Source organism: Perissodus microlepis, chromosome 8 (assembly GCF_051167445.1).
Source record: "Perissodus microlepis isolate ML-2025 ecotype Zambia chromosome 8, ASM5116744v1, whole genome shotgun sequence".
Lineage (NCBI taxonomy): Eukaryota > Metazoa > Chordata > Actinopteri > Cichliformes > Cichlidae > Perissodus > Perissodus microlepis.
The window spans coordinates 26,539,165-26,552,004 of record NC_140468.1 but is presented as its reverse complement, the minus strand read 5'-3'; the positions used below and the strand labels follow the sequence as shown (position 1 = coordinate 26,552,004).

Here is a 12,840-nt window from a genome sequence, read left to right as displayed (position 1 = left end):
ATAATTTGAAAAGAAAATCTAACAAAGTCTGTCTTCTTGAAAGCATAATATAAAGAAAAGACAGATGGCTCAAGACAGAAATGTCGTGTTTTTCAAGTCTTACTATCTACTGACCACAGTCATGCTCTGTCTACAACTTAGCAAAGAAACATCTCACCATATAATATGCCAAGATATGTCTTAGAAATTTGAGGAAACTGAGTAAGAAGAGAACAATAGAAGATGTGGAAGCCCTAGTCAGCAGATGAATAGTAACTCAGTGTGTATAAATCAGAATCAGAATACTTTATTAATCCCTAGGGAAATTATGTGGGTTACAGTTGCTCCAGTACAGTAACAGAAAAAAAAAAAACAGAAAAACTGAACTGAATCTTTAATTGATGCACCTACTGTTTGCGAAAGCTTCATCAGAAATGTAAATTATTTTGATCAAGCAAGTTTTTAGTTCATCATTGCCCTTGCAAAATTGGACAAAATGAGAGCAGTCATGTCATCAGAACTTATTTACAAAAACATACTGTTTTCCCCATCCAAATCAAATTCAATCCAACTAAACCTTTCTGTAGAAAATATAAAGATGTTGATACAGTTAATAATGATGTGATTTAGGTAAAATATTTCCCACTTACATCAAAATAATTATTTTAATTGACAAACCTGTGGGTTTGAATAATCTAAAACAACTTTGGGGTAATGGGATAGTACAAGTTGTTTTCAACAGTGTAGCTTGTACTGCTTCATACAAAAACTTTTGAATCTATTCAGTCAGAGTGCCTTTATAACTGAAGTAAGGAAAATCTAAAAGTACAGGGTGGGCCATTTATGTGGATACACCGTAATAAAATGGGAATGGTTGGTGATATTAAAGTCCTGTTTGTGGTACATTAGTATATGTTCAGAGCCATTGACATGTCGAAGAGGTTAACACGTGAGGAGCGGATCGAAATTGTGTTGATATCTGGTGAACGCAGTAACCGGGTCATTGCAGCAGATTTCAATGCAAGACACCCTACAAGACCACCCATCTCCCATGCTACAGTCGTTTGGTACTGGGCCGCGAGAGTTGAGGCTCAGGTGTGAAATGTATAGCTTTCAGGGTTTTTATCGGTTTTCAGCGTTATTTTGTTATCGTTTTTATCGTTAACTCGGTTTTCCTGGGTCTTTTCACGTGTGTTATGAATAAATCTTTTTTTCGGTACCGGTACTAGTTTTGTTTTGTTGTATTTATCCGCGACACCTTAAAGGCCGGTCCATGAAAATATTGTCGGGCATAAACCGGTCCGTGGCGCAAAAAAGGTTGGAGACCGCTGCCCTACGAGACCACCCATCTCCCATGCTACAGTTAGCAAACTGCTTGCTAAGTTTCGTGAAACTGGTTCAGTGTTGGATTTGCCAAAATGTGGACACAAGAAAACTGTCACTAATGAAGAAACATCCGTGGCTGTCCTAGCTTCATTCAGCAAGAGCCCACAGCGTAGCACTCGCCGCATGTCACTGGAGAGTGGCATTAGTCGAACATCCCTTCGGCGGATATTAGCTACTCACAAATGGCACCCTTACAAACTCCAGCTACTGCAGCATCTCAACGAGGATGACCCAGATCGGCGCACTGAATTTGCAGAATGGGCAAAACAAAAATTGGAAGAGGACGCTCAGTTCACACAAAAGATTTTGTTCAGTGATGAGGCAAACTTTTACGTGAATGGTGAAGTTAACAAACAAAACCACCGCTATTGGTCTGACATTAACCCACATTGGATGGATCCCTCCAAGACTGTTGGAACAACAAAAGTGATGGTTTGGTGTGGTACATGGGGTACAACGATAGTGGGTCCATTCTTCATCAATGGAAACCTCAAGGCCACTGGATATTTGAAATTGCTACATGATGATGTGTTTCCCTCTTTATGCACTGAAGCTGGCACGTTCCCTGAGTTTTTCCAGCAAGATGGTGCACCACCACATTATGGGTGTCAGGTCCGAGCATTCCTAGATGAACAGTTTCCTGGAAAGTGGATTGGTCGTTGTGGGCCAGTTGAATGGCCCCAAGGTCTCCCGATCTGACCCCCTTAGACTTTTATCTTTGGGGTCATCTGAAGGCAATTGTCTATGGTGTGAAGATACGAGATGTGCAGCACCTGAAACTACGGATACTGGATGCCTGTGCTGGCATTTCTCCTGCGGTGTTGCTATCAGTGTGTGAAGAGTGGGAGAAGAGGGTTGCATTGACAATCCAACACAATGGGCAGCACACTGAACACATTTTATAAGTGGTCAGAAACTTGTAAATAACTGATGAAAGAATAAAGTTACGTTGAAACCAAGCACACCATTGTTTTTCTTGTGACATTACCAATAAGTTTGATGTGTCACATGGCCCTCTTCCTATTGAAAAAACAAAAGTTGTATCCAAGATGGCAGACTTCTAAATGGCCACCATGGTCACCACCCATCTTGAGGAGTTTGCCCCCTCACATATACTAATGTGCCACAAACAGGACTTTAATATCAACAACCATTTCCATTTTATTACGGTGTATCCATATAAATGGCCCACCCTTTAGTTACTGTTATCGCCTCTATACGTCCTTGCCTTTGAGTGCGACCTTTTAAAACAGACAAAATTTTGTACAAGGCTTTGCAAAGTATGGTAAAAACATAAACAGTGTCTGTATACCATGGTTGCCTTGACACATACAAAAAAACAACTTGTGGCATTGAACATTAAAAACACTGTCAGTGAACATAATTGGTTTTGCAGAATCACCCAATATCTGCCTTTTAGTCTGGCAACAGGATTGATTTGAGCAAACCACCGATGCTGTTTTTCTTTAGTGAGCACAACACATTCTCTGAAAATCGTTTTCCTAATGCCTCAGATCTGTGTTGAGTCTTTCTCATCATGTAGCATTACTGGAACTGCTTTGCTGAAATTGGAGTCCATAACTCCACTGAGCTGCAGCCCACACAGTCCCACTAGTATTTAATTCATCATAGCTGGTCTTCTTTTCTCTATTATTTCTTTTTTTCTATTTTAAAAATCTCCATTGCCTCAAATCCGATCACTGGTGAACTAAATGACATGTTTTATGGTTAATAAATGTTAACTACTCTTACATATTTCATGGAATGCACAGCATTTGGGACAGGAAACTTTTTCCTTTCAACCAAATATTTTGTCTTATATTTGATAATAATGGCTTTGGTGTTGGAAATGTTCCGGGTAAATGCAGCAGTTTGTAAAGCTAAACATCTGCAGTAGCCAGTGAAGATGATTTCTTGCAAGAGGTAATTTACTCTATTGATTTGTGTGCTCAGATAATTATGATGTTCCGTGTGTTTCTCACTACCAGCACGCTACTGCTGTCTTCTATTACAGTGGCTGTCTGCCATGCCAGCCCCAGACAGTCAACTTAATCCTTTATGACTTGTTTATGTTCACCAAGCTATTACCGCTAATGTGATGGCACGTTATGATCATCACTATCTATTAAGGAAGGACAAGTGCACAGTGGAGTTGTCCTTTTTGGCTTCATCACTTCTGGACTTTTTGCAACAAATTAAAAACGCAATTAGGTGGCTTGATAAAATAAGGTGTGAGAGAAGACATATAAGGCATATAACAGCGAGGCTTTACAATAATGAACCCAGAAAGCCTAAATACTCCTAAACTACACTGCAGACAGTCTGCTTTTAAATCTATAAAAAAGCAATAGGAACTGTTTTGTCAGTCAGAAAGTAATTTTGCAGTTATGCTTCTCTCTTATCCTTGTCATTTCAAAACAACTAAAATACATATTTACAAAGAATTATAAAGCAGATGATTCTAGAGGGAGTGTGGCCAGACTAAAAATTATATCTAAAGGAAGTGGAAGAATAATACAAAAATTAAGAAAACTCTTGAAAATAGAAAATAGTAGTTTGCAGTTTATGTTATGTTACTACCAGTCTTTCTGTATTCCAGTTTTTATGAGTAAGTTTTTTGCTTAATACTAAGCAGCAGGTCTGTGTGATACAGCTATATAACTGCACTACACTAAAAAGATTGATGTATTTGGGAGCCTCTAGTTAACTTGCAACTTAGCAAGCTGCTCTCTTATCCAAATATGGTCACTTCTGGTTTCAAAAGCTAAAGTAAAAGCTGATAAATAGCTGCTAAAATATTAAGGTAAGTTTTAAAACTAGAGGAACACATAAGGTCAAAGTGGGCATATGCAATTTTTATTATGTGCTAAACTGAGGTTGTTATCAAAGTCAGCAACAACTGTATTCATGTTTTCATGGCTTCTTTAATGTAATTACATAATCTTAAATACATGGATTTGAGCATTGATAGAAATTAGATCAGCTTGCTTGCTCAGTAACAAAAGTATCTAAAAAGTCCATTTAGATGTACAAAATCATTACAATAGGACTTTGGCGTTCATAACCTCATGGTGTTGGCTGTTGAAAATAATGGCAACATTTATCTACCAGATGAGATCTTATTACAGTGTTCACCATTTTAATTTAATGAACAGCCTTGAAAAACTGCAGTTTTAACAGGTTGATCAGATAAAATTAAAGCAATATTTTTACTTTGTAATGTACTGCCATAGTTCCTTACTTTTGTTCAGAAGATTGCTGTGATATCACGTAGACAATAAAGCAGAGAATAAAACTGACAATAAAACAGAATTCCATTTGATTATTATGTGCTCATAATATATAAAAATGATGTAGAGAATAAAGTTCTTGAAATAAAAAAAAAATACTTCCATAAAAAAGTTCAGTATCAAACAACTGTGGCAATTCTATTTTTAAACAATAAGTCACTCAAATAACAATGATTACTTCTCACTGCATCTATTTATTTGGGGCTGTGTTGTAACAATGTGTGTGAAGTGTTGTATCAGCTGTTGGGCTCAGCATTGGTGTTGTTTGCTTTGTTTCTGTGTAAATCAAGTTAAGTTGGCTGCTTCCCCTGTCTCATGGGTTTTTGATAAATTTGTATTGATGAGTCCAAGTAAAAGCCATTTCGATTGATCCACTGTTTTTAAAATGTGTTTGTATGTTTAGAACATCACCTAACACAATAATAGTGTATGCTTGATTCTGGGGGTTCTGGTTTAGAGGTGCAAGGTTACAGGTAAGTTTAAAGAGACTGTGTTTTCAGGTACTAATGCAACGAATATGATCTATTTAGCCAACATTCTGTGTTGCAGAGTAATCCCTCATTGCAGTATTGGCAAGTATTTTTTAATCTAGGGTGTACCCTATACTTGGCACTTGCAGGTAAAAAATTGAAGTGGTGGTCCAACTCTCTTTTGAGGTGTGTGTAACACACATAGTGTGTAACACTATGTAACACTTTTATCTCTACTGCATTGTAGTCTGATTTATCTTTGAAGATTTAAAAACTTAAGTATGCACGGGTGCTACAAATGAGCTTCTCCCCAACAATATAGATAAGTTACATTTTGTTGTATGTACAGCAGTGATAGGTCAGCAGTGCAGCTGAAAATGTCTTGCTACTTAACATAACACACGTCGAAGAAGCTGAAAATTGTATTTATTTAATTATTTATGTAACAGCTTGTCTCTACTTTTTAAAAAAGAGGGTTAACAAAGAAAAAAACATTTGATGCATTGCTCTGGTGTTTTCTGGGTATGCTAGTGTATACTATGTTTAAAAACTGGACTGGAAGTCTAGCCTGTCATCAGCTATCTTTAGTATGTGACTCGCAAACTTTAAATCTGGTTTTAGACTCAGATGCTGTTTTGAGAATGTCACTGTCACAGCTGCAGACATGTGGGGTGATGAGAGAAGGACCCCAGTGGAGGCACTGACCTTATGAAGTTAGCTTTATTAACAGTGGCCAAACGAAAGCTGAGCATGGCAGCAACTAAACTAACACAAACACCTAAACTGGAAGCAGCTACAAAAAAATAATATAAAGGAACTAAAGCCTGAGACTAGAAACCTAAACCCGTAACGGGGAAACACAGAACATGCAGACCAACAGCGAGAGACACGAGACTGAAAACATGAAGAACTCAACAGGTGATACACAGGATAAAGTGCAGTAGAACACGTAGATGAACCAGCAACAAACAGAAGACACAGGGCTAAAATACACAGAGGGACAACGTTGGAACGAGAAACAGGAGGGAAACACAGCTAGGGCTAATCAGGCATCATGAGACAGGGAGGAGGCAAAGCTGAATACACAGACATAAGACAAGGTCTATCAAAGTAAAACAGGAAGCACGAGATAATCACAAAGACGCAGAGTAGACACTGAGACAGAGACACAACGGACTGGGGAGACAAGAGTGACTAGACAAGAAACACGGGGAAGGAAAAGTAACAGAAACCTAAATCCTAGGAATTGAAAATAAACACGAGCAGAAAACCGTGAATGACAATAATCCAAGAATATAAATTAACCAATAAACACAAAACACTGGGTCACAGACCCAGTACCGTGACAGTCACATTCCTTTCTGTAACTTTTCTTTAACTTTGTTAAACTTTATTTCTTTAACTTTACTTTCTTTAACTTACTTAGCAACACACAGGATCTATACTGTCTCCAAGAAATTAGAGAATTTTTCGCAGGTCTGGTTGGTTTGTATATAATTAAACACTGCATTGTATTTGTATTTGCTTGGGTTATCTTTGTCTAATTTTAAAAAACATGATCATGTGACAAATATGTAGAGAATTAAGAACTCAAAAAGGGAAAATACCTTTTTGCAGCACTGTGTATTCAGTCCATATAATTAATTCTATTAATTGATTTCTGAATTTAATGAACATAGCCAATAAAGTATTCATTTAAAAAATGAAGTGATCTTAGTTTATGGTGACAGCTAAACTTCCTGGAACTGCTTAGAAGATGGACAGGTCTCAGTTTGGGGCTTGTGACTGTTGAATTTTAACAATACAATTTACATGGCAATATTCACAACAAATAACAGGGCATGTGTGTGGCAGAGCATTTCCTTGGGTTTTTCAGAAGCCATTAGCATAAAGCCAGAGACTATATAATCAGTATAATACTATAATGCTGAGACATGTGATGAGTTCAGCTCCTGTTTTTTTTTTTTCTGACTGTCATATAGTGGTGTTCATCTGGGCTCAGTATAGCAATACACGGTCATCTGTTTCTCTGACTGTGTTTTTATGAATTAAGTACAAAAGCCAGTGATTTTGATAAATACATTCAGTGCACAGAAAATATGAACTCCACAATCTGTGTGTAATAATTACTTCACCACTTGCAAACGTGTCGGCATTCAAAAGAATAATGAGAAAGCAGATTGGAATATAATGTCTCTGTTTCGTTTGCAACCTTTCCACTACATTGCCTTTGTCTAGTAATTGTTGCAGCAGGAACATGACAAGATGAAGTAAGCAAGTTTTACTCAACTGTATATTGATTTATTCTTCAAGCATGGTTCCCATCAGCTGGGTAAATGTAGCTAAATGTGATCTCTGTCTATCCTGTTGCATAAGACTTTTTTATGCCTTTATTATCTTTCCAGAATATATTTTGGTGCTCCAACAATTTTTTATTGTGGTTTTATTTTGGGGGTATTTTATTTTATTTTTTTTTTAAATTTAAATCACCTCTAATGAAATTATTGGCATAATTAGGTCACAGACCTCACCTATAACCAGTGTTGGTCAAGTTACTTGAAAATAGTAATTATTTACTAATTACTAATTGCTTTTCCAAGAAAGTAATCCTTTACTGATTACTTATTTTCAAAAGTAATTAGTTATGTTATTACTTTTTAAAAACCTGGTACACAACCTGAATACATAATAAAGCAATAGACCTTTCAGCCCAATTCTATTTTTTCTGCATAATCCATCATATAAAATTGAATCAAATTAAATAGTCTCTTTTTATTAATTGTTTTATTAGATTTAATCTTTAATTTTATGCACATTACATCAAGCAAAAATTTAATTAGGTTTAACATTTAAACCTGTCTTCTGCATATTCCAGCACATAAAATAAAATATTTTTTTATGTTTACAAAAATTAAAAAATTGCTGTAATTCATCCAGCTGAACAGCAGGGGGGCCCCAGTAAGGCAATCCTCAATAAACAGGAGTGAATAGAGCTAAACAGTTAAAATAATGATTTATGCCCTGCTTCTAGGGAATAAAATACAGAAACAGATGATGTTTTTTGTTTGAAGTAAAAAAAAAACCTGTTTAGCAGGAGTGGGGCGGGTGGAGGTTTGCCCGGAGCTGTAGCTGCCATGTCAGTGGGAGGATCGGGGGGTTTCTCTATGAATTTCACATTCCCATAGCAGCATGCTAGGTGCTTGCTCAGATTTGAAGTTTAAGTTTTTTGCTGTAGAAAGAAGTCGTACGCTGCATGGTCGTACGCTGCATGTTTCTCTTTTACTGTAAAATACAAATATAATTCCACTCCTCACCTCTCATTCCAACCACACGTCACTACCTGTATCTCACAGCCAGGCTCCAGTCATTAACACTTACCCAAGGCCCCCAACACATACAGACACAGAGTTAGCATTTTGCAGTGACTAAAGCAATAATGTCACCATTGTCAAATATGCAGACCACTGCATTTTGCCAGTTTGTCCAGCTACCATGCTAGACCTGCTTGCATGTCATGTGGGGTGAAAGTCAGGTAATTTTGGACTTGTACATCTATTTTTCCCAAGTTCCAAGCACCCAGAAAAATAACTTCACGTTAAAAGAATTAATGCTGAATTCATTCAACAGATTATAAATTAGTATAAATTAGCATCTAGGTGAACCAAACCGAAGTTGGAGTCACTTTTTTCTCCGTAAGATTAGTCTCAGGATCTAAATAAATTGGTTTTATTTGGTTCCAGTTAGCGTTTTTTTAATGATATAATGAGTTATTAAAATATTACATTTTTTCTTGGTTTCTTTTTTCTAAACAGAATATTATTCAAGCTTCAATGTATTTGGAGATTGATTGTAAAATATGTAAAGAATTAAAGATATAAATGTCTTGCCCCCATTACGTACCAAACTACCATACTTCAGTACAGACCATTTCCTAAGACAGCTGGCCACTGACTCAAAGGAAGGACCTTCTTAGTCTCTGATTTTAGACCTTGAGGGAGATAAGATTTTTCTGTCCTTTTCAGGGTTCTCACCTCACCTCCACTGCCTTGCCAGGGAGCCAACAAAGCCTCACTTTACCTCGTTACTCTTCCTCTTTTGGCACTAAATTCAACACACCTCTCTCCTAACAGTACTTATCTCCTCTTTGCATCACTCTCTTTTCCTATCTGTTTCTCCTTTCAAATTATTGACTTTTCAGGACATCTATAAAATATTTACAATGTGAAGGCAGACTCCTTTTTGCTGGGATTTTTATAATAGTGTGTGTGGGGGTGGGGGTTTGAGGGGGATCATTTTGAAAGCGCTAGCACTAAAAGGAATGAAAGAGCAGAAGAGAAGCAGATAGCAGCAGAAAGAGTAGATGGAAGTCCGTGCAGAGTCACGGCATGAATACCAATGCTTTACATTGAAACACTGATGATTATGAATAATATTATAAATAAGCAAAGCTACTAATATATACCATATTTCCCATGTATTATGAATTGTGATTCTACCCTGATTATTTCAACCTTCCTTTCTTTTTACTGGGTCAGAGTTCTGCCAAATTAAAATAAAGCCCTCGGGACTGTTTCTGCATTAGTTCTGTTGACCGCATGTCATTAGTAAATACTTACATTTCAAAAATGCAAGACACCCACATCTCCATATTAATAAAAGCCAAGCTCATATAGCTTAAAAAATTGCAAAAAAGCCAACATTTCCTTCACAATTCTCCAACCCCATTCAGTAAAAAGTGTTTTAAACCTACAGATTAAAAAAAAACAACAACACAAAAGATACTGAATTTTTTAAAGAATCTGGTGTAAGATTTGGTCAAACTTTTTTGTATTGCTTTAGCACTTCCTGCCAGTTCGCTTTTTTATATAACCTGCACGCAGATAATCTTTGGGTATATGAATATATTGTATTACACACTTTCCACCCAATCATATTGTGTTAGTCCTTTTTTGTAACAGTGTTCCCTCAAAATTGTTTCTGTACAACAAGCATTTAACCTATCTTATGGTTCCGGCACTTGGAGCTCCAGGTTTAAGTTTTCTCCAAAAACTGCCTGGGTTTATAGGGGCAGTATGGTAAAAATGATCTATTTATAACTGGTGAAACTGATAATTAACTTTGTCGTAATGTTTGTCCCGCTCACAACTGCACCTCATATTAATATGTAATCACCTGTGCGCCATCTGTTTTTTTTTGTTTTTTTTCAGGTGGGAGGAACAATGTACAACACAGGCCGTCACGTCTCTCTTCGACTGGACAAGGAGCACCTGGTTAACATCTCTGGAGGGCCGATGACGTATAGCCACCGTCTGGAGGAGATCCGGCTACACTTTGGCAGTGAGGATGTCCTGGGCTCAGAGCACCTACTTAACGGACAGGCCTTCTCTGGAGAGGTGTGTGCAGATGTGAAACTATTATGTGAAATAGCTAGCCATAAAAATAGGTGTTTTTGCAAAGCAAATTTTAACTAAATAAATTACCAAATGAAAATGAAAATCTATTTCACTGACTAGCATTATATCAAAATTAGTAGTTGGTTGTCAAAGATAAAAAGTTGGTCTTGCAAATTCTCCAGCCAGTGCTAGTCACACTACTGCTGAAGGAGAAGATATTCAAACATTGATTCATTAATTCATCATTCCTGAAATAATACACATTTCTTACAGCAGTCTGATGAATAAAAGAATGACACCATCTTGATACATTCTTTATCGCAACAACATCTACTGCTTTAAATCCTGCAAATCGGTGAAGTCCCTGAAATCAGTGGTAGGCACTGCAGCTCAATTTTAAAATACTGATCAGCTCCAAGTGCACTAAATGATCAGGCATGTGTTTCATGTTGACATGAAAGTCACTCAGTAGTATCAGGGGGAAAATGTCAGCTTGTGCTTTATGTCACAGAAACATGCAGGTATGTGTCGAGCCAGAAGGTAGGTTTTTGTTTTTTAATTTTGCTTTATTCAAAATATATTTAATGAGCATAATTTGCATTGCTATCTGAAGATAACATTGACACGCACATGCATTTTCATGAAATTAAGAAAACAACCCTTTTTTCTCCACGGTCTTTAATCTTGTCACATCCTGTTATGGCAGGCAGGGAGGGCTTGCAAATCGAAATCCGGTTCTTGTTGAGAACCGGTTCCCACTGTTTCAATTCCTTGGAATTGTTTGCCATGTTTGCAAACGATTCCCTTATCGATTCCAGTCGCCCCGAATGACGTCACCACGTTGCGGAGCGTCATTTACCTGGCAGGAAACATGGCGGCTCAAACGCTCAAATGTTTGGTCATATTTTACGAGAATGGATGACAACAGGGCAACTTGCAATACTTGCAAAGTAGATATTTCGTTTAAGGGAGGAAACACTACGAATATGCAAAAGCATTTGCTCACAAAACACGCGATGAGCTTAAAGGAATGTCGTGTTTTTAATTCCGCTCCAGACTTGTGAATCTCAACCCAGCAGCAGCGGTAACATTTGCACGTCCTCTCCCGTTAATGCGGCAGGTAAATAATCAACTAGCAGTGTATATTATGTTAGCGCGATCTGCCTTATTACAAAACCTGCCATTACTGTGCGTTGCATTTAGGTCCTGGGGACCCTGTGACACCCCATTGAAGAGCCGTAGGCTGTGGATCTCTTAAGATCTCACTGTTGGGTTTGTATGGCCATGTTACTCCTAAATTTCTATCTTATTCAAAGAGAAGATATAAAACAAAGTTCTAAGCTAATCGACCTTAGTGTTCTCCTTTTTTAAAAAGAATCAATAAAGAATCGATAAAGAATTGAATCGTTAAACAGAATCAAAAATGGAATTGGAATCGTGAAAATCTTATCAATACCCATCCCTACTTGCAATAAATTATGTTTTTTCAGGTGCAACATATGGAACAGGGAAAGTGAATTATGTCAACAAATCTAACCAGCTAACTAAAATCTACAGGGAGTGCAGAATTATTAGGCAAGTTGTATTTTTGAGGAATAATTTTATTATTGAACAACAACCATGTTCTCAATGAACCCAAAAAACTCATTAATATCAAAGCTGAATGTTTTTGGAAGTAGTTTTTAGTTTGTTTTTAGTTTTAGCTATTTTAGGGGGATATCTGTGTGTGCAGGTGACTATTACTGTGCATAATTATTAGGCAACTCAACAAAAAACAAATATATACCCATTTCAATTATTTATTTTTACCAGTGAAACCAATATAACATCTCCACATTCACAAATATACATTTCTGACATTCAAAAACAAATCAGCGACCAATATAGCCACCTTTCTTTGCAAGGACACTCAAAAGCCTGCCATCCATGGATTCTGTCAGTGTTTTGATCTGTTCACCATCAACATTGCGTGCAGCAGCAACCACAGCCTCCCAGACACTGTTCAGAGAGGTGTACTGTTTTCCCTCCTTGTAAATCTCACATTTGATGATGGACCACAGGTTCTCAATGGGGTTCAGATCAGGTGAACAAGGAGGCCATGTCATTAGTTTTTCTTCTTTTATACCCTTTCTTGCCAGCCACGCTGTGGAGTACTTGGACGCGTGTGATGGAGCATTGTCCTGCATGAAAATCATGTTTTTCCTGAAGGATGCAGACTTCTTCCTGTACCACTGCTTGAAGAAGGTGTCTTCCAGAAACTGGCAGTAGGACTGGGAGTTGAGCTTGACTCCATCCTCAACCCGAAAAGGCCCCACAAGCTCA

General features: G+C 37.4%; 1 protein-coding gene across 1 annotated transcript in view; it reads left to right on the top strand.

Moving 5' to 3' along the window:
* The window catches only part of ca10a (carbonic anhydrase 10 (inactive)a), a 314,556-nt gene that overhangs the window by 262,797 nt on the left and 38,919 nt on the right, over positions 1-12,840 (top strand). The window contains exon 4 of the mRNA XM_084938446.1: positions 10,333-10,518. Within this exon, the coding sequence (XP_084794572.1) occupies positions 10,333-10,518 (186 nt within the window). The remainder of the gene's footprint in view (positions 1-10,332; positions 10,519-12,840) is intronic.